The sequence below is a fragment of the Prosopis cineraria genome, unplaced genomic scaffold (genome assembly GCF_029017545.1).
Source record: "Prosopis cineraria cultivar Desert tree isolate PC_DT_omini unplaced genomic scaffold, ASM2901754v1 PC8, whole genome shotgun sequence".
Taxonomy (NCBI): domain Eukaryota; kingdom Viridiplantae; phylum Streptophyta; class Magnoliopsida; order Fabales; family Fabaceae; genus Prosopis; species Prosopis cineraria.
The window spans coordinates 9,245,051-9,270,058 of NW_026555339.1; the positions used below are offsets into that span (position 1 = coordinate 9,245,051).

A 25,008-nucleotide genomic window follows, 5' to 3' on the forward strand; every position below is an offset into this window, starting at 1 on the left:
CTAATTCGTAGTTTTTTAAAAAATATTAGTTAAAACTTCAATTTTTTTAAAAAATTATTTTTTTAATTTTACCCTCATTAAATAATTTATGTAAATGCTTTGATAATGATTACTAAAATTTTAACGTATCATTTTTAAAAAAGAGTAATAACTAAAATAGGGGTATAGTTGAAAGACCAATCATAAAATTTACCCAATATTTTATATTTTAGATCAAATAAAATTTTTAAAATATGTCATATATTATGATCTGGAGGGAGTATTCTCCATACTAAGTGAGATCTAGGAATTTGCTCAAAGACGATAATTAATCTTAACAAAAACCTTGACCAACCTGATTCTACGAAATCTTTGGGCTATTAAGGGCTTGCATCATTCAACCAGTAGTAATTGAGAACTCCAATTGGTCATATGTTTTTATGTTTTTCATTAAATATGCAGAAATTATTTTCCTGTCCATTTCAAAATATAGGTCTTTTAAGATAATTGAACACGGATTGAAAATGCAACTAATACATAAGAATATTTAGCCACATTGTTAAATTTACCCCTAAAACTTAATAAATGTTGTTTTAAAGTTATTGAAATAAAAAAGGATATAATAAGAAAAAAAATACTAAATGTTGCTTTGAGATTTTAAAAAAATAAAAAATAAAATAAAAAATTTTCTTCAAAAAGACTAATATTTTGAAATAAACAAAGTTTATTTTGAAGACAAACTTCTTTAATTCTAACTTAGAATCTTATGGTCATTAAGTTGGTAGATCTATATCATATAGTAATATGCAAAGTACAAACTATTTGATTAGACTTAACTGATCTACTTCAAAAATAAAAATTGAGAAGTAACTGAGAGGATTTCGAATTTAGAATTGCTCAACAGCTAGCCAAGTGATCAAAGCTGTTTGATTGGGGGGTTTTTGTTAGGGAGGGGAGTATTGCTCCCCTCCAAATTGGGGTATTTTTAAGGGGAGCTAATTTTTTTAATTATTTTTTTAATATTTTTTAATATTCTAAATATACCGATAGCTAAAAAAACTCTCTTTCATGTTAAATTGTACTTCACTCCTAGACTTCAACTGATCTCATTGAATTTTTTTAAAAAAAGTGACATTTCATCATATTTTTTTATACATTTAGATATTTATTTTTTATAAAAAATTGTTATTATTATAATTATTAATTTAATTTTTTTTATATATTGACAATATGATAGGATGAGGGTAAATTTTTTTAAAAAAATCATGCAATTTAAATTAAGGTATAAAATTATTTTCTACAAGAAAAAAATTTAAAAAAAATTAAACTAATGTATAGAGATATAATAGTAAAATAGTTATTATCTCACCTTCCCTCTCCTCCGAAACCAAACAAAAAATCATCGAAAACACCTTCTCTCCCCTCCCCTCCAACATAACATTAAAATCCTCCCTTCCCTCCCCTCCTCTAAAATCAAACACACTTTAAAGGAAAAAAATTACAACTAATATGTTTGTGTGTAATTAAAGCAAATATGGATCCAGTTGATATATAACTTCTTGTAAGGAAAAATTTTTAATAAAAGGTGATTCATCTGAAAGCTAAGGGAATTTTTTTTTTAAAAAAAACACATAGCATCTGATTCACTGAGATTTGGAAGTTTGGGATGACGTGATTGGCCTTTAGCAGTTTCAAAGACTTGTAAATGAAAGTTCAAGAAGTTTTTTTTTTTTTTAAAAAAAAACTTTTTAACAGATCATGATAGGCAAAAACATATGGATAGTTTGACGAGAATTTCCCGACAGTATATATTTATAATCTAATAATAGCCAAGATTTTAATGAAGTCTTTAATCAAGGTGGATGAAATTAAATTGTCAAGGGTATGAGAAGAAGAAATAATTAACATCACTGAATAAAGGTAATATACTTGTTAAGTGGCTAATTAATTTCGGAGACTCTTTTCTTTATAATTAAATTAAATGCAAACAGATAATGGGTAGAATGATGATAACTAACTAATTTATTGTGGGTAATTAAGTTAACATAAGATCACATTATTCTAGAGATTCAAATAGTTAGGTCTAAGTTTATGTAATTCCCTCCGAGAGACTGTGTTGAACTAGTAGAGTCATGAACTACTTGATCCTCGTCTTCGTCTTCGTCTTCGTCTTCGTCGTCTTCGTCTTCTTCTTCTTCTTCATCTTGCACACTGTGCATGATATTGATCACTGGAAACAAATGTGTGTGATCAAAAGAGAGTGAGAGGTCACCAAGTGGAGCTGTCACGCTATTTTCTGTACTTGTCGTTGTATAAGGATCCTGTAAATGAAAAAAGAATAAGAACATTCAAGAGGTTTTTGGAGAAATGAAATATTATTTGGCTAGGATTCCTTATATTTTATTTTATTGAACTTAAAAGAGTAACATGCCCTTAACAAAGTTTAGTACAGTTTAAAAGGAACTGGTGATGAGCACCAAATCGGATCATCAAAATTTAAAGCTGACGGTATAGATTTAATATTATTTTATTTTTATATTTTAATAAATTTTTTATTTTAACATATGCATAATTTAAAATAAAGATAGTCTATCAAAAATATAAACTTTTAATGAAAAGAATAGCTAATTGAAAATCTTTAATTATTGGATCATTCAATTTAGATTTGAACAGTCTAATTAATAATGCTCGTCATTGTGATGGGTACCAAAACCAAGCCTAAACAAGCCTATTTGCCAAACCTGACTCATCTATTAAACCTCTCAAAAAGGAAAAAAAAAGAAAAAAGAGCAATGCATAGGTGCACAACTGTGTGTTAGTTGGGGGGGTGTTTAAGATTTAGATATTTAGATATATTCAATGTACTTTTATCTATTCAAATCAAAACAAATAAATTTTAATATATTAATAATATTAATAAAAAAATTGTTATAGAATAAATATTCTATGAAAAAATTCACATGTGTTATTTATTTAAAAGCAAGTACCTTAAGTATAAAATAAAGCTAAGTGCATAATAAGTTTCGATATAGAGAGAGAGAGAGAGAGATCTAGAGAGAGAGATACCTGATTGAGATCATAATGAATTTCTTCACTACTATGTGAAAGCCCTTTCATATGTAATTGATGCAGTTCATATGTTGATGCTAAGACATTTGCTCTTGGCGATCTGAACACATACATATGTATAGGCATGGTGAAATATATATGTATATGTATATGTATCTGTCATATTAATTATTCATGATTGTGTAAATAGTATAGTATGACTCTAATTACTTAACACATCTTTTTAATTTATACCAACTTCCAATAGCTATATATATTACACTAATACATATAATTTGAAGGAAGACAAACACACAAAAATGATTCAAGAAATGAGAAATCTTGATTCAGTCATACTTATGCACATTAGATATGCTTTAATTTATTATGTGTGTCATCATGATATATAAACTAAATTTTCTGGAAAAGTAACCATGGCAGTTGGCAAGAATATAATGATGTACTCAGATATTTTTAAAAGCCCTGCTATTGGTTTAAAATATAAGACATTGGGTATGTTGTATACTTCCTACGATCCAAAGTATAATTAGTTTTTAAGAAAATTCACAAATCACTGGATTCCTTGTTCTTATGAAAATATATTTTTTTCTTTTTACTTTTAGTCTCAATTACTAATACATTTCAGGATGTGGAGAGATTAATTTACGCAAAGATCTAGGTTAATAAATACAAAGGAAAAAATTGAAAAGAAAAATTACATGTACTAGGTTGCTTATATTTTGAATCAAAATTAATTAGAAAAAATGTTTATATTTTGGATCAGGGGGAGTATATTTTTTCTAATCATATATATTCCACTTAAGTAATTAATGATGATATCTTAAATAAGTCAACTATTGCATTTATCCTACTCAGATTGGAAATATGAGTTTTTTTTAAAAAAAAATTCAAGATTTTAATGAAATTTTTTTAAAAAATAAATTAATTAACAATGACTTATGATATGATTCAGTAGGAGTACTAATTAATTTAAGATGTAAACTCTGAAGCTGATTTATAAATATAATAATTATAAATGGTTAAATTAAAGGAGAGTAGCAAGAAATCGATCATGATTGTACCTTTGGGGCAAGGAAATGGAGCAGATATGGAGATCATGAGCACGAGCTTTTCCTTCATGTGATTGATGATGATGAACTATAGAATATTGCCTCTTCATGTTTCTGTACATCTACAATCATAACACACAATCTCTCTATAATTAACTCAAGATCTTGCCAATTAACATGTTTTATTTCATATATATATATATATATAGCCATGCTCATGCATGCCATGAATCACTTTATTTTGCATTGATCAAGAAGATGAATTAGAGGGAGAGAATTATAGCATGTATATGATGATAACAATATGCCTTCAAAAATGCAAATGAAATTAGTAGATATATTTATTGGAATCTTGGCCAACACTAAATAAATAAAATACGTATTAGGGAATTTCACTAGACAATGGGATATTAATCATGAGCTTGACATTATCAATCTTTATCCAAAACCTTAAGATATTAGTTTATGAGTATTTTCCATACACACAAATCTTATATATACACAGTCGAGATTTATCATTAGAAGTGGTAAAGTATCATTTGTTTAGGTGTGGATGCACAAATTCGTATAGAAACTCTATTCTTCTCTTGTTGAGCAACCATGCTGGATATATAATATTATAATACACACACACACATGTATAATTCTGGTGTACACAATACATAAACCTAATAATAAATAAATATAAAATTTGTCTCCAGTGCTTGTTTGGATATATTTATAAAAATAGAAGTAGTAGTAGGAAGAATGATGACATACTCTTGCCCAGAGTGAGTAGAGGAAAAAAGTAAACAAGTTCTTATCTTGAAAGCTTTTCTTTTCTTTTCTTTTCTTTTTTCATAGAGCGATTATACCTAACTCACTAAATTATAATATGATTAATTCATATTAATTATACATGTTGCATTATGCGATGCATGCTCACGGCACACATTTACATAATGAACATTAATATATAATTAAAAATAAATCATTCTTTGATTCTTTTCATGAGGGAGATATACGTAGCATACATTACTCACACATGTTTTATATCATTAATTTCCATACTGAATGAGAACAAAGTATTATTATCATAATAATAGTCGTTTGTTTGTTTTATACCTAATGGTTTCTTTAGCAGAAATTAAATTTTGATGTGATTGCCCGAAGGGATAAGATCACGTGTTTTGATGATTCAAAATTTCATCAAAAGGCATCTATCTATGAACGTAGTAAGTTATAATGGTTTATATTTTAATTATCTAAAGGAAGATTTTTTTTTTAACTTTTCAAGAAATTTTGGGTGACCTAATGATACACACACATATATATGCAAATAATCACAATCTATCAAAATAACTATATATCATGTCCTTGAGCAGATCTCTACAATTACCCCTCAATGTCCAAAATAAGGCTTTTTTTTTGGATTGGTTTGGTTGCAAGTCCATTTAAGACCCCAATTGGGATAAGAAAAGAATAACAGTTAAGTATCAAAAGAATAAATTAATAATAATTAGGTTTTCAATAAAATTTCTCAAAAACATTATAAATATCAATTTAAATAATTATAAATTTAAGAATTATAATTACAAATAAGATATTTAAATTTTACATGTAACTTTCAGTTTACCTAAATCAATATTTACAACTCATTTAAAATAATTTTCCAAAAACTAATTGTCATTAAGTTGATCGTTTAATACTTTAATGTCCATCTCCCTAAAAAATTACCTCAACATTTTTTTTTTACATGCAAATTCTAAGTCAAGATTTGGGACATTGAGTCTCTTACTATATACTCCCTCTATTTAATATTGTAAGGCCTTTTTTCAAAGTATATCTACATGTTAAAAGTATAAGCCATCTTAAATCTTTTAATATGCAATTATTAAATACCCTTTAAATTTTTTAATTGAGATTATATCCTATTAAATAAGGGATGACATGAAAACAATATATAATTTTAAAGACAATTGACTAGCTCATTAAAAAAAATATAATTCAATTAAAAATAACTTATAATATTTAAAGATGCTGTGATTAAAAATCCAAACTCCAAACCCATAAATGATATATTTACTTTACTAGCTAGGATTATAGGGTGTGTACTATCCTGTGCTTTTAATGTATTTAAGGAAGTTATCATGTGAGGTTAATAAAAACGCCTTTTCCAAATAGTATTCCTTAAAAGAAAGAAAATTAGAATATCTAGAAACCAGTGCTGTTTGATCTCATATCTCATAATAAAGCATGCATCGCATACTATAAAATCTTCAGATCTTCTTTGTCCTCTAAATCTCAAGCTGCAATTTTTTTTTCCTTTTACTTTTTCAAGAAAAGAAACGGCCCAGAAAATTAAACAAGAATTAATGTGCTAATATTAATAATCATTATATTTCGTATGCGTATGGACGCACCTGAAGATGGCTTTTAACGTGCGAGATTCTCAATCCTTTCACACGCATCATCTGCAAAATACGCTTCGGTGTTGCCTCTGCAAAACCAAATTATTATTAGTTTAACAAATTGTTAGAAATATTAATGAATCATTTAATTAATAATTGATTAATTAACTCATAATTAATTTGTTGCAAACTTTTTCTTCACGGATCATATAGATGGATTTCTCAAGTGGTCCTGCCGTCTAGCAAGGAATTAGATTTATAGATAGATTGATTAATCCAATCATTTGTGTAATTTTAATATAATAAGATAATTAGGCAATAATATTTTCAAATTATAATGGTTCTGGCAATCTTAATTTCGTCTTCTTTCCAACTATTTTTTAGGTCTGAATTAGATTGGATGTGAGAGAAGAACTAGCTAGAAAGGAGAAAGAAACAAAACAGGTGAAGGAGATAATTAAAATGATTAGACTCTAATCATGTGGATCTTTAATTAATTTGACTAGAATATCTGAATCATTGAATCAGAACAAAACAAAGTTCAAAGGATGAACAGGTACCATTATTTCCCCAAATGAAAAATGAAAAAAAAAGAACTAAAAATTAATTATATCTATCAGAATATAGAAGCTAATAATATCAACTTACTTCTCAGTTTGTAGAATATATTTTTGGATATAACATGATTCTTGAGGTTGATCATAGCACTCTATATAAACATATCCTCACCATCTATGAACAGTGAGGTTTTTCTGTAGCTCTAATTTCATGTTGATTTGAAAACCCTAGTTTTAATTGGAGAAATTGATGAACTTACTGTCTTTGCCACCGAGAGTTTCAACAGCTTCAACAAAGCGTTGATGGAGTTCCGGCGTCCACCGGAGGCGGGGAAGCTCGGATTTGTGGTACTGTCGAACGGTGGTGGTTCTCTGGGAATTGTTATTCATTTCTGCAGAACCTTGAGAATGCTTGGTACAAGGGCAGCAACCTGAGAAACTCTGAAAGCCACAGATATATATATATAAATATAAATATAAACAAGAGAGACTTGTTGTGTCTTGGTTCAATGTGAATGCTGTCCAGCAACTAGCAACCACAGAATGTTTTCAAAAAGTCTCAGGCCTTAGACTTTTGAGAATTTAGAGAGAGAGATTGTAAGACAAACTTTCATAGATTCTCAAACTTTGTATCCTTTTTCCTTTTAGTTTTCTTTTTCTTTTTCTTTTACTTAGCATTTTCGTTGGTCTGATCTAAAAACATTCCAATTACTTTAGCTAATAATAATAATAATAATAGTAATAATAATAATACTCCCTTTGGTCTTATCTATAAAATGAAGAGAGAAGATTTATTTCTATCTCATTTATAAATCACATTATTAATTTTTTATTATAATTTTTCCTTTTATTTACCTTCTATTAAATGTTAGTGAGAGAAAGTATATTATTAAGTGATGTATATTTAATAGAGGTAAAGTTAAAAATGTATTAAATTTTTATATAGAATTAATGAGTTTTAAAATTTTTTGATTCCATTGAAACAAATTGGAAATAACTTATAAGTAGAACTACAAAAATATACTCCTTCTAATCATTATTATAAGTCATGTGTTACTAAAGAACCAAGAAAAGTTAGTTACATTATTAAAATTGTCTAAAAATTGCTTTGATTTTTATTTTCATCCCTAATAAATACTATAAATTTAAAAAAAAAACAACGCGTTGTTTATCTTCTTATTGGAATGGAGAAGAAATGAATATTTGAAATAAAGACAAATAATGTATAAATTAAACTAGTGATTTATATTTAAAACCACTAAATTTATATAGAAGGGGAGGAAGTATGAACAAAGAGAGAATAAATCAAAAGCATTCCATAATAAGGAATCATTCATTATTGCTCTTTAAAAACAAATGCATTCAAACGTCTGAACTAATAATTTAGAGAATGAATAATTTTTCTTTTCTTGAAAGAAGAAAAGTATGCATAATAGATATTTTATTCAAAACAACAAAATATATATTGATTAAGTAATTGAAAATTGAATGTATATTAAAATTCAGATATAATTTATCTTGATGATGACTTGCGGTTCTATATTCTTCATACGTAACTGAAGAATAAAAAAGAAAAACGAGTCGAAAGAATGGAATTGAAAAGGAAAAAAGCAATATAATATATATGTGTGTACATGAAGATTCTTTAATTTGCATCAATAATTGATGTGTTTAGTGCAAATAAAAAATTTAACTAATAGTCAAACATAATATATATATATATATATATATATCAATCATGGATTATTATCTTTAATTAATTATATATATGATTAATAAATTGAACATGTAAATTCTATTTATGTCAAGCTAAACATAATGATTCAAGTTGAATTGAAATTTAAACAACCTAACCGTACTATTTGTCTGGCTAACAGTAGTGACACTATATATTTGTATCTAAGTGTCTTCTTACTCTCCCATGAGTTTCACACTATAATTGTAGGATTTCATCAACATTTAAAAATTCATAATTAATAAAAAATAAATGAAACAATGTTAAATGACAATTTTATGAATATAGTTGCATAAAAAGCGACAATTTCCATAATATGGGATATTCATTGGGTGAGAATATTTAAGAGTGAATGAATTCAAATCCTAATATTATATTTCTATGGTCATATATTTTTTTTTTATTACATACGCCACGTTTTGATTAAAACCCCATGTGGGAAAAAGTATCGAAGACACATCACATGCAACTTTCAATGTGTTTGCATAATAGTTGTGTTGTGAAAGACGACCGTCTCGAATAAAGAGCCACAAACGCACATAATTTATTTACTATATATACTATGTTAAAAAAAAAAAAAAGCGGCCAAGAAGGAAGTTTCATGCAAGCATATGATTGATATAAATAGTCAAAGTTAGTGAATATGGAAGAAAACAAAATAATAAACAAAGTTTGGGTTTCTTGAATTCCAATCAAGAGAGAGAATAACGTCAATAAAAGACGGTGCCTACTTTTGGACCCACGTACCTGTAGTTGTGCTGCCGTGTTCCTTACTACACTTACCCTCAAATTTTTCAAGCGCCATACAAAATCCAATCTCATTGCCTTGGGCGCCTCTTTTCACTTTCTTCCATCTTCTATCAAAATTCATTCATGCAGAGCTGAGGGCCCACTTTTCCACTCTCCATCATGTGCTTAACTCATCACTAAGATAAATCCACATACAAGATTTGTCCCCATTGTGCGGAAATTAAATAGTTTAAGTGACTTTTTCTTGGAGAGGGATCAGAGAGCCGATAATTGGGATAAGCTTAGACTCATTAGGGAGAGGCTTGCCTCTGAATAAGTTCGAACTTATATATATATATATATATATACACACACACAGATATATAAAACACAAATAATCAAGCTTAACCCTAATACTTTAAGATTTTGAGCGGACTTAAATACTTGAATTGTCAATTTTTTTCATTTTTTTAAAACATATTTCAAATTTTACTTTAAATTATTTATTTTTATTATTATAAAAAATTTAAAATATATGTATTTTGAAATACTTAACGAATATCAAATTTTTAAAAAAATCCGTAGGTCTTAAATTTTAAAAATCAACATCATAATTTACTTTAATATTATTTTAAGATATTTTATAGATTAAAAATAATAAAAATATAACAGTATTAATATTTTAAATTTTTTGTTGGCTAAAAAATATTTTAAGAAAATAGTTGGTCTCTCGGTATAAAATAAGTTACGAATCAAAGGATTAACTATAAAAAAAATTAAAATCTTTTGGATTTATTTGGATTAGCTTGTCTAACTTGACCTAAATTATTGGTTTTGGAGAAGCAGTACAATTTCATAAATTTTCATTCTTTATGTTGTGAAAAATATTTTACCCATATTATTTTTTTACCTGGCCATTAATGAACACTATAATGTATGTCATTCCATGTCTATCCATAGGTTTACTCATGTGGCTTGTGCTTGTGCGATTTGATGAAACTTATAGATTATAGATAAGCTGATTTATAAATTACTTCTTCTGTTCAAAATTATAATGTATTTTTAACTAACTTCCACCTCTAAGAAAACAATCAGCATCATTAAAAACCACTTACTCATTCCACCATCAATATGATAATTTAATCACAAATAGATATAAAAATACGTCATCTGATTTCAAATATTGATTGAGAGCATTTTTGAAAAACCCCCATTAATTAATTACTTCCAAATGACACCAAAATGAATTATATTTTTAAATATGTCATCTCTCACAAAATGCCTTATAATTTTAAACCAATGTGTTAAATTATTAATTAATACCTCCTCATCATCCTCCCAATCGGATTCAATATTGTAAAACTCATTTTCACTTTTTAGTCAAGTTTTCCTAATTAATGATATCAACATCAAAGTGTTGGTGATATAAATGATTTGTATTTGGCAAATGCAGATATATGTAATTAAGAGATGTGACATTCTATTTGAATCAATCAACTGATTTAAAATTGGAGTAATTAACGTAGTAACGTATCATGCTTTTTAACCAAAGAAAAGAAATTCCATTGCTATATTTCTAGGGCAAATGTCGGAACCCTAATCATCATCATCCACGTTGATTTCTTTGATGTCGATGACACTTTGATTTTCCCTATAATCAAAATAAATATCACAAAAAAACAAGGTCCCACTTCCATGCACGTAAACCCTAACCCTAACCCTAAAATTAAAAGAAGCATGCAAGAAACGAAATAATAATTAGGTTGAAAATGTATTCTTTTCTTCGTTTCACACCACTTTAATCAAACTTTTCTTTTAGGGTTAGGAATTTTTAGGTTTAATTTCCTTTTCCAAGCAAAAACAAACACGGATCAGCCAATAAAATATGTCAGTGGGTGTGTGTGGTTATAAATTAATAAATGCTTCTTTGCTTTGTGAGAGTGACAAGTTTAAGAGATAATATATACTCCTTCCGTTTCAAATTATAGGACACTTTTAAAGGAGTTTTTTTATTTCAAAATATAAAATATTTTGAGTAAATTAAGGTTTCATTAAATTTATCAATTTTAATATTACCCTTTCTCTCTCTATAATTAACTTTCATCACTTCTCTTTTTAATATATTAAATGATGAATATTTTGAAAAGTTTATCTTTTTATTTTAGAAAGAAAAGGTTGTTAAGTATATTTAATAAAATTTATTGGTATGTAAAATTTTATCTAAAAATATCTTATAATTTAAGACGAAAGAGTACTTTTTTTCCCGCTAAATGACAAATGTGGATAGTTTCCAAGACACTGTTTTGGGCGCAATCTTCCTCCACTCACTTTCTTCATATTTATGTCATTCAAATATGGAACTTTATATTCTTAAATCATAAAGTAATATTCTCTATATGTCCAACGATTCCATACATATATACATAACATGTATGTATGTATATATGTGCGTATGTGTGTATGTCACCATGACTTAGCAAAGCAATCACTTTTCAACTTCCTCATCCAACTTGGCCGAAAAAACACTTCCTTATCCAAAAAGTTAGAGATGATTTTAATGGCCGATCAATTATTGGAAAAAAAAAACAAAAAGTTTATGCTCAAGCAATGCTTCTTAATTTTATAAAATTAAGTGTCATAAAAAATTAAAAAAAGTAAGGATATTTTTTTGCCAAAAGAAAATTAAGGATGATTCTTTGTGTTTAGGGAAAAACATATGGATAAAAGGATAAAAATACTCACAAAGTGGTCATCAACTAGGGACACCCATATCTTAAAGTGAGGAAAAGGGCAAAAATACCCATAACGTTACATGAGTGGATGCAAAAGTGACTAAACCACGACGTTTGACCTAACATCTTTTTAACTTTGACAGTTAAATACTGATTGTGCATATCACTTGTTAGTCTTTGCTAACGTAAACTAATAAACAGACAAAAATACCTATACAGTTATCAACCAGGAGCAAAAATACCTATAATATTACTAAAGTTGGTATAAATGTGACAAATCCATCAATTTTCTTGAATGTTGACCGTTTAGTTGACACATAGGCAAAAATTAACTATTTTTTCACTAATGTAGACAAAAAATATTCCCAGATGAATTTTTATAGATGTTAATCGATCATCGTATAAGTATCTATAATGTTACTTTAATAGGTGCAATGTGATCAATCTATCAAAATTCATGCCGCACAGTTTCTTTCCATCACCACGTATCTTGCCCCCTTCCTTCTTTCTTTTTTACTTATTTTTCTTGTCTGTAAAATTTGAGAATTTGAGATTCAATATAGTGAAATAGATTGTACATAATCAAAGATCAAGAATGAGCACACCTACTATGCAGCCCTACCTTAAGAATTTTGTCACAATTTTAAACAATTTCATTCATGATAGATTCAAAATTTTTAAATAGTTTTCACCATTGTTGTAAAAAAAATAAGTAATTTCATTTGATATTTAGTCAAAGCAATATTTTTTGACGTGAAATTCAAACAATGATCGATTAACCTCCAAAAAATTTCATATTGGAATTTTTTTAGTCCATGTCAATGAAAAATGATCAACTTCTATTTAAATGTCAACTAAACAGTTAATAATTTAAAGGATTTAATAGATTGATCACTTTTGCACCAACTATGATGACGTTATGAATATTTTTGCTCCTAACTGATAACTTTTTGAATATTTTTGCCCTTTTATTAGTTCATATAAGTAAAGTTTGACACGTGGCATGCACAATCAATATTTAATGGTCAAAATTAATTATGTTATATCAAACTTAACTGTTTGATAACTTTTACACCCACTCGTGTAACGCTATAGGTGTTTTTGCTCTTTTCCTTACCTTAAGATATTGGATGCCCTCTGCCTAATCACTTTGTGGGTATTTTTTTCTCTTTACCCAAAAATTATTGGTTCTATTAAATGAGTATATTTTTAAGGCATGCCAACACGTTAGAAAGTATTTCCGTTCTTTAATCTCATTCATTTTTTAACGTGATATTTGATCTCACTTCGTCCCTTAACTTTATGTTTAATATGTTAATCCTTTTATATTTTTAAAATTTTATTTTTTACTCTCAGCTTTATTTTGTTTCAATTTAATCTTATGTTCCATTTTCAACAATTAATATTATTTTCTTATAATTTTATCATTAATTTTCAAAAATTACTTCCATTTTTTGTGCTAATTAAAATTAATAAATTGCAATGCTCAAAAAAATTTCTGTATATGATTAATAAAAATTAAAATTATTAGTTGGATAAAATAGTTTTAAAATAATTAAAAATTAAAATAAATTATAATGATTAAAATAAGATAAAATAGAATAGAAGAAGAGGCCTAAAAATTAAGGTAAAGAGCTTAAATAAAAATTAATTAATTAATTAAGGGGAAAAAACAATTCCTACAACATTGATAAAAAAGAAACAAATAGATTCCAGCTAACCACAAAAAGTAAAATAAAATTAAGGGACAATTAATACTTTGAGCCCTGAAGATATATATATATATATATATATATAGTATTTGAAGAAATGAAAATGAAAATGGTCAAAAAAATAGACTTAGAAAACAAAGTCAATTCAAAATTTCTTGGTAGAACACTGGAAATAAGATCACAAGAATTTTAGATCAATGAAATATATTAATGTGATCGAAACAAAATTCGGCAGAAAAGTAGGGGGGAAACGATTAAGTAAATCTGAATTGTTATTAGTTATGGCCATATTGATACCACTCTATCCTTTTCTTTATCACAACAAATAAAAGTAATAATTTAAAATTTTAGAAAATTGTGTATATTCATTTTTATTTTCCCTTTTATCCTTTCATAATTTTCTATAAGCAAGGAAAAAGTTGCACGTGAAAAAAAATAATATTTGTAAAGATAACACATTTAATTGGAGTAAATTGATTTTTTATATTAAAAAATGTCAATGATTTAGCTAGCTCCAACTGTTTGTTCAAAAAAAAAAATACCTTCAATTGGTTTCAACGATTCAATATATATATATATATATATATGAACGGAGAGTACTTAAGATAAATTGCACTTTTTTTTTTGTCTTAGCGCAAGACTTTTAATATTTTATAATGATGATATAATTGGTATTCCTTTCATTAAAAATATAAGATATTTTTAATATTTTAAAGTGTAATTAATATGTTATTTTTAAAAGTTTCCATAAATAAATAAACAAATAAATCACTTCATTTTTATTTTAAAATAAAATATCCTATTAAATAGGGGTAAATATAAAAAAATAGTGTTAGTTTGAAGATAACTAACTATTTTATTAAAAAGTAAGATTTGATTAAAAATAATTTATATTTTTCAATGGAGGAAGTAATTTAAATGCCTTTTTTTTTTTTAAATTGAAATCGTCACAACAATCGTGGCAACTTGCAAGTTGCAACCGCATGATTTGAAAATCCTAATTTGATTTTCATTTTCCGTACAAATTGAAAGATAAGAAGATAATGATGAAAATAAGGCATTAAGCGTATCATAATTACATGTTTACTTGAACATGTGATCACATAAAATTCATGGATACATATGAATTAATTCTATACTCACTTTGGATCACAATGTAAGTCATTATTTTAATTACATGTTAAATTTTGATATTTTAAATTTTTTTATATCTTTTCAATCATATTCTCAAGTAAAATAAATATAATATTTGACTTATTCAAAACAATCTCATCAATAATTAATTAAGTGAAATATGATAAAGTAATGGTATAATTGAAAATATTTATAAAACTTATTTGATATCCATTATCTTACTCACCCCGTTCAAAAATATGAGATATTTTTAACTGAATCTTATCCTTAGTAAAGTAGTTACCTACTTTTCAACTAACCCTATCTTTTTATATTTATCTTTATTAAACACCCTACAATAAATATAAAGTCATTATTAATAAGGGCATTTTTAAAAAAATGTAATGATTATACTTTGAAAGGACATTTTTTTAACATTTAATTTTTTTAAAAAATACCTTATATTTTTTAATAGAAGGAGTAGTATATATCTAGTGCTATATATGTGCACGAGCGCAAGACTTTTAATATGTTATAATGATGATATAATTGGTATTTCTTCCATTAAAAATATAAGGTATTTTAATATTATAATTAATGTGTTATTTTTAAAAATGCCCACAAACAAATAAATAAGTAAATCATTTTATTTTTATTTTAAAATAAAATATCCTATTAAATAAAGGTAAATATGAAAAAATAGTGTTAGTTTAAAGATAACTAACTATTTTATTAAAGAACGAGATTTAATTAAAAATAATTTATATTTTTTAATGAGGAAAGTAATTCAAATTCTTTTTTTTTTTCAAATTGAAATCGTCACAACGATCGTGGCAATACTTGCAAGTTGCAACCGCATGATTTGAAAATCCTAATTTGATTTTCATTTTCACTACAAATTGAAAGATAAGAAGATAATGATGAAAATAAAGCATTAAGCATATCATAATTACATGTTTACTTAAACATGTGATCACATAAAATTCATAGATACATATGAATTAACACTATACTCACTCTGGATCACAACGTAAGTCATTATTTTAATTACATGTTAAAATTTTAATTTTTTTTAAAATTTTTATATCTCTCCAATCATATTTTCAAGTGAAATAAATATAACATTTGACTTATTTAAAACACTCTCATTAATAATCAATTATTTAAATGAAATATGATAAAATAAGGGTATAATTGAAAATGTATATAAAAACTATTCGATATCCATTATTTTAGACCAAGCTAAATTTTTAAAAAATATCTTATATTGTACTTCCTTCGTTTTAAATTATAAGACATTTTTAAAAAAATTTTACATACTAATAAGTCTTATTAAATATATTTAATCTTATTTTTTCAAAATATAAATATAAATTTTTTAAAATACTCTTCATTTAATAACCTTAAATTTACACTTAATTACCTTTTTTGCTCAAAAAAAATTTATACTTAATTAATATTAAATGGAACCCTATTTAAGAAAATATTAATATTTTTAAAATATTTTACATTTTAGGATGACAAATATTTTTTAAAAATATTTTATAATTTAAAATGAAAGTAGAGTATATGTGCTTTTTCTTTACCACATACAAGTTTTTCGTTGCATTAAATAATGAGATCATTTAATAACCCAAAAAATAAAAAATAAAAACTCAATTCGAAGAGGGTAAAAGAATTAATATTGAAAAGTCAAATGTTCAAATCCAGTAGGGATAAGTAGAATCTCAGCTGTATTCTATATACATTCTTTCTGTGTGAACCTGTGCGTATTATTAATTTTAGCTGCCAATTTGGCAGCTTCTCTGCTGTTTCCTCTGTGCCCTTATTGGCTCCTTTTTCTAATTTGGTCTCACAATTTTGCGTCAAAAGTTGAAATTTTGCATGCATGACATTTTAGGTACAAGTATTTAATAAATGTTCATAAATAATAATCTAACTTTTTGTCATCATCCACATGGATCGGATTTCCCATTGCCTAAAATACAAGTCCATTTTATCCAACTAAATATAAATTAAAAGAAGGGGTTAAATAGAAGTCATTCTCTCCATTTAAAATCATCAGGTATTTTTAATTATAACTTTCACCCTTAAAAAAACAGTTAATATATCATTAAAAATTACCTACTCTTTTTATATTTGCTTTTATTTAATAAGATAATTTAATTGATAAATAAATATAAAATCTCATTAGTTTCAAACATTTATTGAGGATGTTTTGAAAAAATTTCATCACTCCCAACAATATCATTAAATGCCTTATATTTTTAAATATAATTTTTTTAAATTTTTATTTTATAATTTTGAATGAAGGAAGTAACTCATTGATGTAGTCAAAACGTTACCGGCCTCATTTGATTACCTATTTTCAGGATAATTTATTATTTTGAAAAATAAAAAATTATTTGAAATGTATTTTTAATATTTGTTCGGGAAAACAAAAAAGTTAACAATTGTTCTGAAAAACTAAAACCCGAATATCTTGTTGATATTTTGTTACTGTTTATCCTGCAAAACAAGAAAGGGAAGAAATATTATATTTTTATTAATGACAATTATGTTAATAAAATAAATATTTTTTCACATTTTATTTTACTACTTTAAATATGTTTTTCAAAATAATAATTAAGCGATTTTTTTTATTTTTCGTTTTCAAAAATTTTTCCAAAAAATTAGTCTACATAATTATTTTAAAAACATAAAAATATAAGACATAACCAAACAAGCTCTATGTTACTTTTTAAAATTACCCTTATTAAATCCAAAGATAACTGCTCACTTTTTAATTGGAGGCAGAGACAAATTATGGGAAGAAAACAACTAATGTTGATCCACATAGATTAACCATCTGAAAAATTCTTTTTCTTCCTATCTTACCCACCATCACTCGACGTCATGCATGGAAAATGTGAAGTCAAAATTGGTTCAATATACGATGAATTATAAAATTAAATTTCCAACATGAATTAAATATTCACATTGGTTTGTCGACATCGATTGAGGATTAGATGTTTCTTCGTTCATCAATTGCTGTTGATTTTTGCCAGTGTTGATCCATTCCAAATTAGTTGATATATATATATATATATATATATATTCTGCATCATTTTTTTATTTGCTTTTGCCGTGGTTGCTGCTTGCTGTGAGATTTGGGCGAAGGGGGAGCTTTTTACTTTTTAGTCCCCCCCCCCAGCAAGGGTATTTTAGTTGTTACTCTTTTTTATCAATCTATATTTCTTTCTTTTGTGTATTAATTGAACATGTAAGTGTCATTATACTTTCCTTAATTTTTTTTTGTTTACTAAAAAATCAGAGAGAAACCAAGTTTATCTCAATTTTTCTCTTAAATATGATAAGTGAAATGGAAGTCATGGTAAGGGGAAAAAATGTTCTCTTGATTGGATCAGAGAAAATTTGAGAAAAAATCTGGGAGAATTCCCATTTTATTTTCCGTGAGAAGATTATGAGAGAAAATTACTTTTTTTTTTTGCAGTGATTCTTTCTGCTAAAATCCAATTAATTCTTCCAATATATTCAATGGGCATTTACAGTAGCAAGCACTTTGACTCCGTTTAAAATTATTTCCAACAAAATAAAGAGTAAAAAAAGGAGAGCATTCCATGAATAGAAGTAACAAAATTTAATAAATAAGTTTATATCATATTATTCATAATTCATAAAAGTACAATAAAAATTGTTAAAGTTTTTATATATGTTAGTAATATTCGTATTGCGGCTAATCAAGCCGCAATGTTTAATTAGAAGTAAATTTTGAGTGCTTAACGTAGTAACATACATTTAATTTGCTATAATTGAGAATAAGCAATGGTGGAAGATATGTGATGAAGTACATTTGTCTTTTTTACTGAATGTTCTATTGTTATGATTGCGATTTAAGAATGTCTCAGCCTCATTTCTTGAAAACATTCTCCTCGTTATTTTCCTGGAAAATATGTTCCTCTCTCTCTCATCGACTGCCGACTGTGTATTTTAATTAATCCTACGGTTTGGACAAAAATAATATAGTATCATAATTATTAGGCTATTAAATCACACTTATTTCTTGGTTTGCTAGTGAGAAATATAAAATAAAATGCTGACATAAATTGACCATATTAATAAAGATATTAGGGATAACAAACTTTCAATTTATCAAATTTATCTCAATTATCTATTTGGTCCTTGAGTTTAATTTTTATCTATTTGGTCTTTTATGGTTTCTTAAATTATCATGTTAATTTTTTAAGTTTTAAAATATAAATTGACTATCAAATTAATCTATTGTGTAAAATACTTTGATGACATTCCAACAAAAAAAACGATACTTTGATGACATTCAATATTTTACTTTCAGTTAAAAAATTAATTAATTTTTTAACTTATTGTTGTATAAAAATAATTTCTAATTATTAAGGTTTTATAATTTTAAAAACGGTACTATTGGCATATTATTATTCTTCAAGAAAATGTACATTTAGATGGAGATAATTATTAATTAACAAATAAATTTCATTTTTTATTTCCCTTTTCAAATTTTATGATAATTTTTTCAAGACATGACCACTGAACTCAATTTTGTACACCGGGTTGGGTATGATCCCAATCCCAATGGCTGATATCGATCACAGCAAGAAATTCAGGTCAATCCATCTTGATTAAACTGTTAAAACCATTAAACTATTATCTTAATTGGTTTAATAAAATGATCAGTTTATATCCAGTTTGATACTGTATATGTTCAGTTATGATTTTAACCAGATTAACATTTGAAACAATACCCTGATTGATTCAATAATTGATCCACTTTCAGTACTTTGGTTGATACACACAGAAACCAAACCTGAGTTAATACTTAACCCGATCTTATCCGATATAACCTTATACTTGCACGCCCATCCCTTGTTATAAATAATGTCATCTAGCAGCCTCATTTCTTGAAAAGCCATGCAAGGGCACTGCACACAGTTTCCTTTATATATATTATTTTCCAAGAAAGTTGCTGGTGAAAATGAAGGAACTAGGAAGAAGATATGTATATATATATATATATATAGCTATAGTAGTAGCTAGCAACTAGCTTGGGCATGTGTTAGCGTGCAAATCAGCAGGTAGAATGTGGTTTAAGATCTGACGCGTTTGGTCTATCATCCATTAATATTTTTGACAATATTGCTTGTTCGTACCAACGTGTTAGTTTGTATGATGTATAGTTTTCTACCATTTCTTTTATTTTTATTATTTACCATCGCTTTCACACCAGCTAGGACTTTTTCTTCTTTCCATACATGCTAAATTCCAAGTCAGAAATTAATCATAATAAATTCCAATCTAGAATTAATGTTTACACAATAATGTGTGAAAACAAGCAATGCGATCTCAAAGTCAAAAGCTATTATTCATCCTATTAAAGAAGTTTGTTTAATTAGTTTGGAAGTTTTAAAATTAGTTAGTTACTAATTAGGGTAAAAGGGGAAAAAAACAATAATGTTTTAGCAACATGTATAAAGTATATCATTACCAAATCTACAAACACAATGCGCACACATATATATACAATATAATATAATATTTTATCGTGTATATATAAATGCCTATAATTTTATTAAAATATATATATATCAGTAGATTACTATAGATAGTAACATGATTGACGTGTCACTTAACTAGGGTCAAACCTGGTATATAACTGAACACGAAAACCAAATGCATGTTATTTTGGTCGACAAAAAATGATGAGATTTAGGTTGTCTTCACTTTGAGTCGTACGTAATCTGTTCAACTTCAAATTCGATACTGATTGTTTAAATTAATCTCGTGTCTGTATTGGCTCTGAAAGATTCCTTTTTCTTTTTTGGGAAGTCTTAAAATCATAAGTTTATCAACAAAATCATCATGAGTAATCAATTTCTCGCGGCGAAAATTCTAAGGAATCTAAGAAAGATAGTGGCGTTTAATTTTTAGGCATTCTCACATCTAGTTGTACAAATTATCAATACTAACCCTAACATTAATGTCTGTTTCTAATAATTTTACATAAGATTTTAGTTTGGTCATTTAATTTTATAAAGTCTCTTTCAAAGTTCGTTCAATATATCAATATTTGATAAAATTTTTATTATTTAAAACTAAAATATATTAACATTTGATAATGTTTTGTTAATAATTTTTAAAAGTTTCTAATAACACTTAATATATCAATATTTGCAATGTAATGATTTTTTGTTAATGAAACTAATGGTATTAGAATTAAAGGATATAAAATACCTTTTATAAAGATAAATGATCAAAATGAAACCTTATGCTCCCTTCATTTAAAAATATAAGGTATTTTTAATTAAATTTTACTTCCCACTAAAGTAATTACCTACTTTCCAACTAACCTCATCTTTTCATATTTATTTTTATTAAACACCTTACAATAAATATAAAGTCATTATCAATCGGGGCATTTTTGAAAAAAGAAAATGATTACAGCTCGAAAGACTAAAAATATCTTATATTTTTAAACATCCAACTCCTCAAAAAATGTCTTATATTTTTGAATGGAAGGAGTGTAAAGTTAAAAAAATAAAAATATAATTTAGCCTCATTTAATTAACATATATACCAATTTGCCCACCAAAATATAAGGCTACAAAATAATCGTGCATATCCGCCTTTACGATCATCATATAAATTAAATAGGAAGAATTATTTTGCAACTCCTTGTAACTTATTTTAATTGTGCCTTTATAGTTAAATCCATTAACTTTATTAATTTGTGAAGGTTATAATCCATGAATTTTTTTATTTTTAAAAAATGAAGTCAAAATCACTTATATTTTTTATTAAAAGATTATATAATTCTAGAATTATTTACATAATTTTTATGACCCAAAATTTATAAAATTAGGTTTTTTGTTTTAAATAATTTCTATACATACAGCGTTCTCATAAGAAATTTAATAAAAATGTAAGAATTATATTAAATCAATTTTACTTTTTTCTTTTTGGCCAAAAGAATTACATCAAATTCTATAAGCTTCAAAAGTGCTTTTGTTTTGAAAAAATTAATTATTAATTAATAATTGCAACATTTAGGAATTAAACATATCTAATTGATCAAATAATGAGAATTTGATTAAAACAAAATAAATTATAGAGAACAAATTCAAAATAGAAATTTGAGTCTTCAAAATTATAGGCATTATTTCAAATATTAATATTTTATTAGAAATTAAATGACATTTGAATATTTATACAAAATAATACTTATTTTTAAAACTAAAATACTTTACATTAAGAATTGATAAAATAGTCAAAACGTTTAATAACTCAAAACAAAATCACCAATTCATTGTTTATGTGGTAGGAAACACTACCCCCACCCCCAAAAAAAAAACCATTATAGATCAGGCTTTAATAGGAGCTTACTAACTTAGTTTAAGCTTAGTTTAGTTTACTCATTAAATAAGCTCAGATCATATTCAGGTTTTTAATTAAATTTATATAGTAAATAGGCTAAGTCTATTTTTTTAAGGGCTAACTTAGGAGCCAACAGGCCGACCTATATATATATATATATATATATCATAATTTAATTTGTAATCAACCTATCTTTTTTTATTTTTAGTTATATCTTTAATCATATTAAACTTATATATTAATCTTAATATTATTATTTTATTGTTATATTATATTATAATTAGTAAGTCCTTTCAATTATTATATATTGTAATTAATAAATTAAGTTATATATTATATATTATAATAGTTTAAAGTATATTTGAGACGTTTAAAATTAAAATACAAGCTTGTTTAAAAATTTTACTTTTAAGTAGGGTTTTAGATAAGTTTAGGTTTGAGCCATGAAAAAAAATCTTATACAAATTTTAGGTAATTTATCACATAAGCTCAAGCTTATTTAGTCAAACTCTAACTTGGCTTAGCCTATTTTTATCCATAGTTGAAAGCTTTTTGAATGGAGAAAATGGGAATGGTCATTTTTTTATTTTTTATTAAAAAACCTTACTTGGAGGGGGGGTATATTTTAAACAAAAAATCACTAAAATCCCTCTCTTCTTTCAAACTAAATAAAGAATTATTTAAAAAAAAAAGGAACAAAGGATTTTTTTTTTAAAAAAAAAATATCTCTCTCCCTCCAACGCTTGGTGGAGGAGGCCTAGTTTCCTAGCTTTCCTCGCACGAGGAAGCATCCATTCCTTAGTAATTTAATTAATCAAACATATAATAAATTATCTCATTGCTTTTTTAAAAAAAAAAAAACTTTTTATCCATACCAAACGTCGCCTGATCAATCTTTACTTTACATAACATCAAGCTAATCCTCCAATATTTTGACCCAAAAAAAAAAAAAGAGCTAATCCTCCAATATATTATCCCCTCACTGCTTCTCTAGGTTACAATATGCTTTATTTATCCTGTAGTTCTTATCTGCTTAATTCTTAATTATGAGGAATTATATGTTGCAATAAATAAATTTATCTGATGTGGTAGAATAATATTTAAAAATAGCATATTTACATCATTCAAAATTTAAAATTATTTTTTATTGTGTATAAATATCCTTTTATTATAAACAATTGATTCGAAATTCTTGTACTATCAAGTCCCCCCCCCAAAAAAAAAAAAAAAAAAAACCTCACACACTAACAAACGAGAGACGAAATAAAAACACAATAAAGAGATTAGGTTAAAGCGTGTTATACTTAGCATGTGGTAGCTAGTTAGTTGACTTAACCAAATCTCTTGACATCAACACCTGAATTATGCACGCTCAACTTACCGATTCAATAATTTTCAGTAAAATAGTGGTACAATTCTCTCGTCAACAATATATATGTATATATATAAAAGAACTTCATCAGAATTGTCATCTCTCAGAAGAAAAATTTGACCACGAAAAGGGTGATAAGTACGATTTTAAAATATTGAAAGTAAGCCTAATATTTTTTTTTTGTGATTCAATATTGAAATACTTCAAAAATTAAGAACGATGTTAAGAGTGAATAATATTAGTATTTCCCTTTCACGTTGAGAATATCTTTGTCTAAAAAAGTTAATTATGATTCGGATTTGCTTTCAAAGAAAGCTTTAATTTGTAGACATTTTGAGTAAATAAATTGGATCCTAGCTAAGAGCTGAACAAGCAGCAACTAATTCTTGCTAGCTACAGGTGCTTGAAAATGTCGAAATCAACTAAACTAAATAGATAAAAAATTAAAGGTGTGATTACAAATGAAAATTGTAATGAATGCATGTTGTGAAAGAAAATAAAGTGATATTTATTTTATTCCATTGCTTAGTTTCTTAGGAAGCCTAAAGACATTATCACTATCTTTTTAGATTAACATGATCCCCTTGTTGTGAGGGACCGTTATTATCAATGATGGTTTCACAATTAACTTGAAAATGCCTTTGATATTGTTATTTAATGTAATTGCATCTTGAGATTTCAAAATAAATTGATTTACCTTCTTCAACTAGTTAAATCAAATACTTTTTTAAGTAAATAAAAAAGAGAGTTTGTTAAAAGGTAAAAGAAGAGGGGGAAGGACACATGACACATCTATCACCAAAAAAAAAAAAGACAGAGACACATGGCTAGGAAGAGAAATTAGTCAAAAGCCACTTATTTAGGTAGATGTGTCAAGATTGACTGAATTAAACTTAAATAAAATTAAAAAAACGCAAAAGAAATACTTAAATAGAACAAATTTTTGCAAATATTTCAAAATAAGAAAGAGGCATATTTCACGTTCATCATCGGACTCAAGAGAAAGTTAAACTAGAAGTCCAATATTATTCTATTATTGGACTCAAGGCCCAAAAAACAAATGATCCAATCACGCATCATCTATCAAGATCCGATTACTAGTGACCCGTTTCGTTTCGGGTTTCTTTGAAGTTACGGGTGTTAACCGTTGCTCCGGAATTCTTCGGC

General features: G+C 26.2%; 1 protein-coding gene across 1 annotated transcript; it reads right to left on the reverse strand.

Annotated features, from left to right (window-relative positions):
* Positions 1-1,971: 1,971 nt before the first annotated feature.
* On the reverse strand, positions 1,972-9,532 carry LOC129318851 (myb family transcription factor PHL8-like). The gene is made up of 6 exons (XM_054963826.1): positions 9,527-9,532; positions 7,305-7,485; positions 6,500-6,576; positions 4,110-4,219; positions 3,046-3,148; positions 1,972-2,300 (listed from the first exon to the last, which is right to left on the reverse strand). Exons 2-6 carry the CDS (start codon positions 7,432-7,434, stop codon positions 2,049-2,051), a joined length of 672 nt encoding a protein of 223 aa, XP_054819801.1. The 5' UTR covers positions 7,435-7,485; positions 9,527-9,532; the 3' UTR covers positions 1,972-2,048.
* Between the last annotated feature and the right edge of the window lie 15,476 nt (positions 9,533-25,008).

Bases quoted from the DNA above. Each gene is read 5' to 3' on its own strand.
- LOC129318851 (XM_054963826.1), bottom strand. From the start codon at position 7,434: ATGAATAACAATTCCCAGAGAACCACCACCGTTCGACAGTACCACAAA. The intron at 6,577-7,304 runs GTAAGTTCATCA...TTGGTTTTGCAG, and splicing joins AACTCTCGGTGGCAAAGACA to AGGCAACACCGAAGCGTATT. The intron at 4,220-6,499 runs GTGCGTCCATAC...TTATGATTGTAG, and splicing joins ACGTTAAAAGCCATCTTCAG to ATGTACAGAAACATGAAGAG.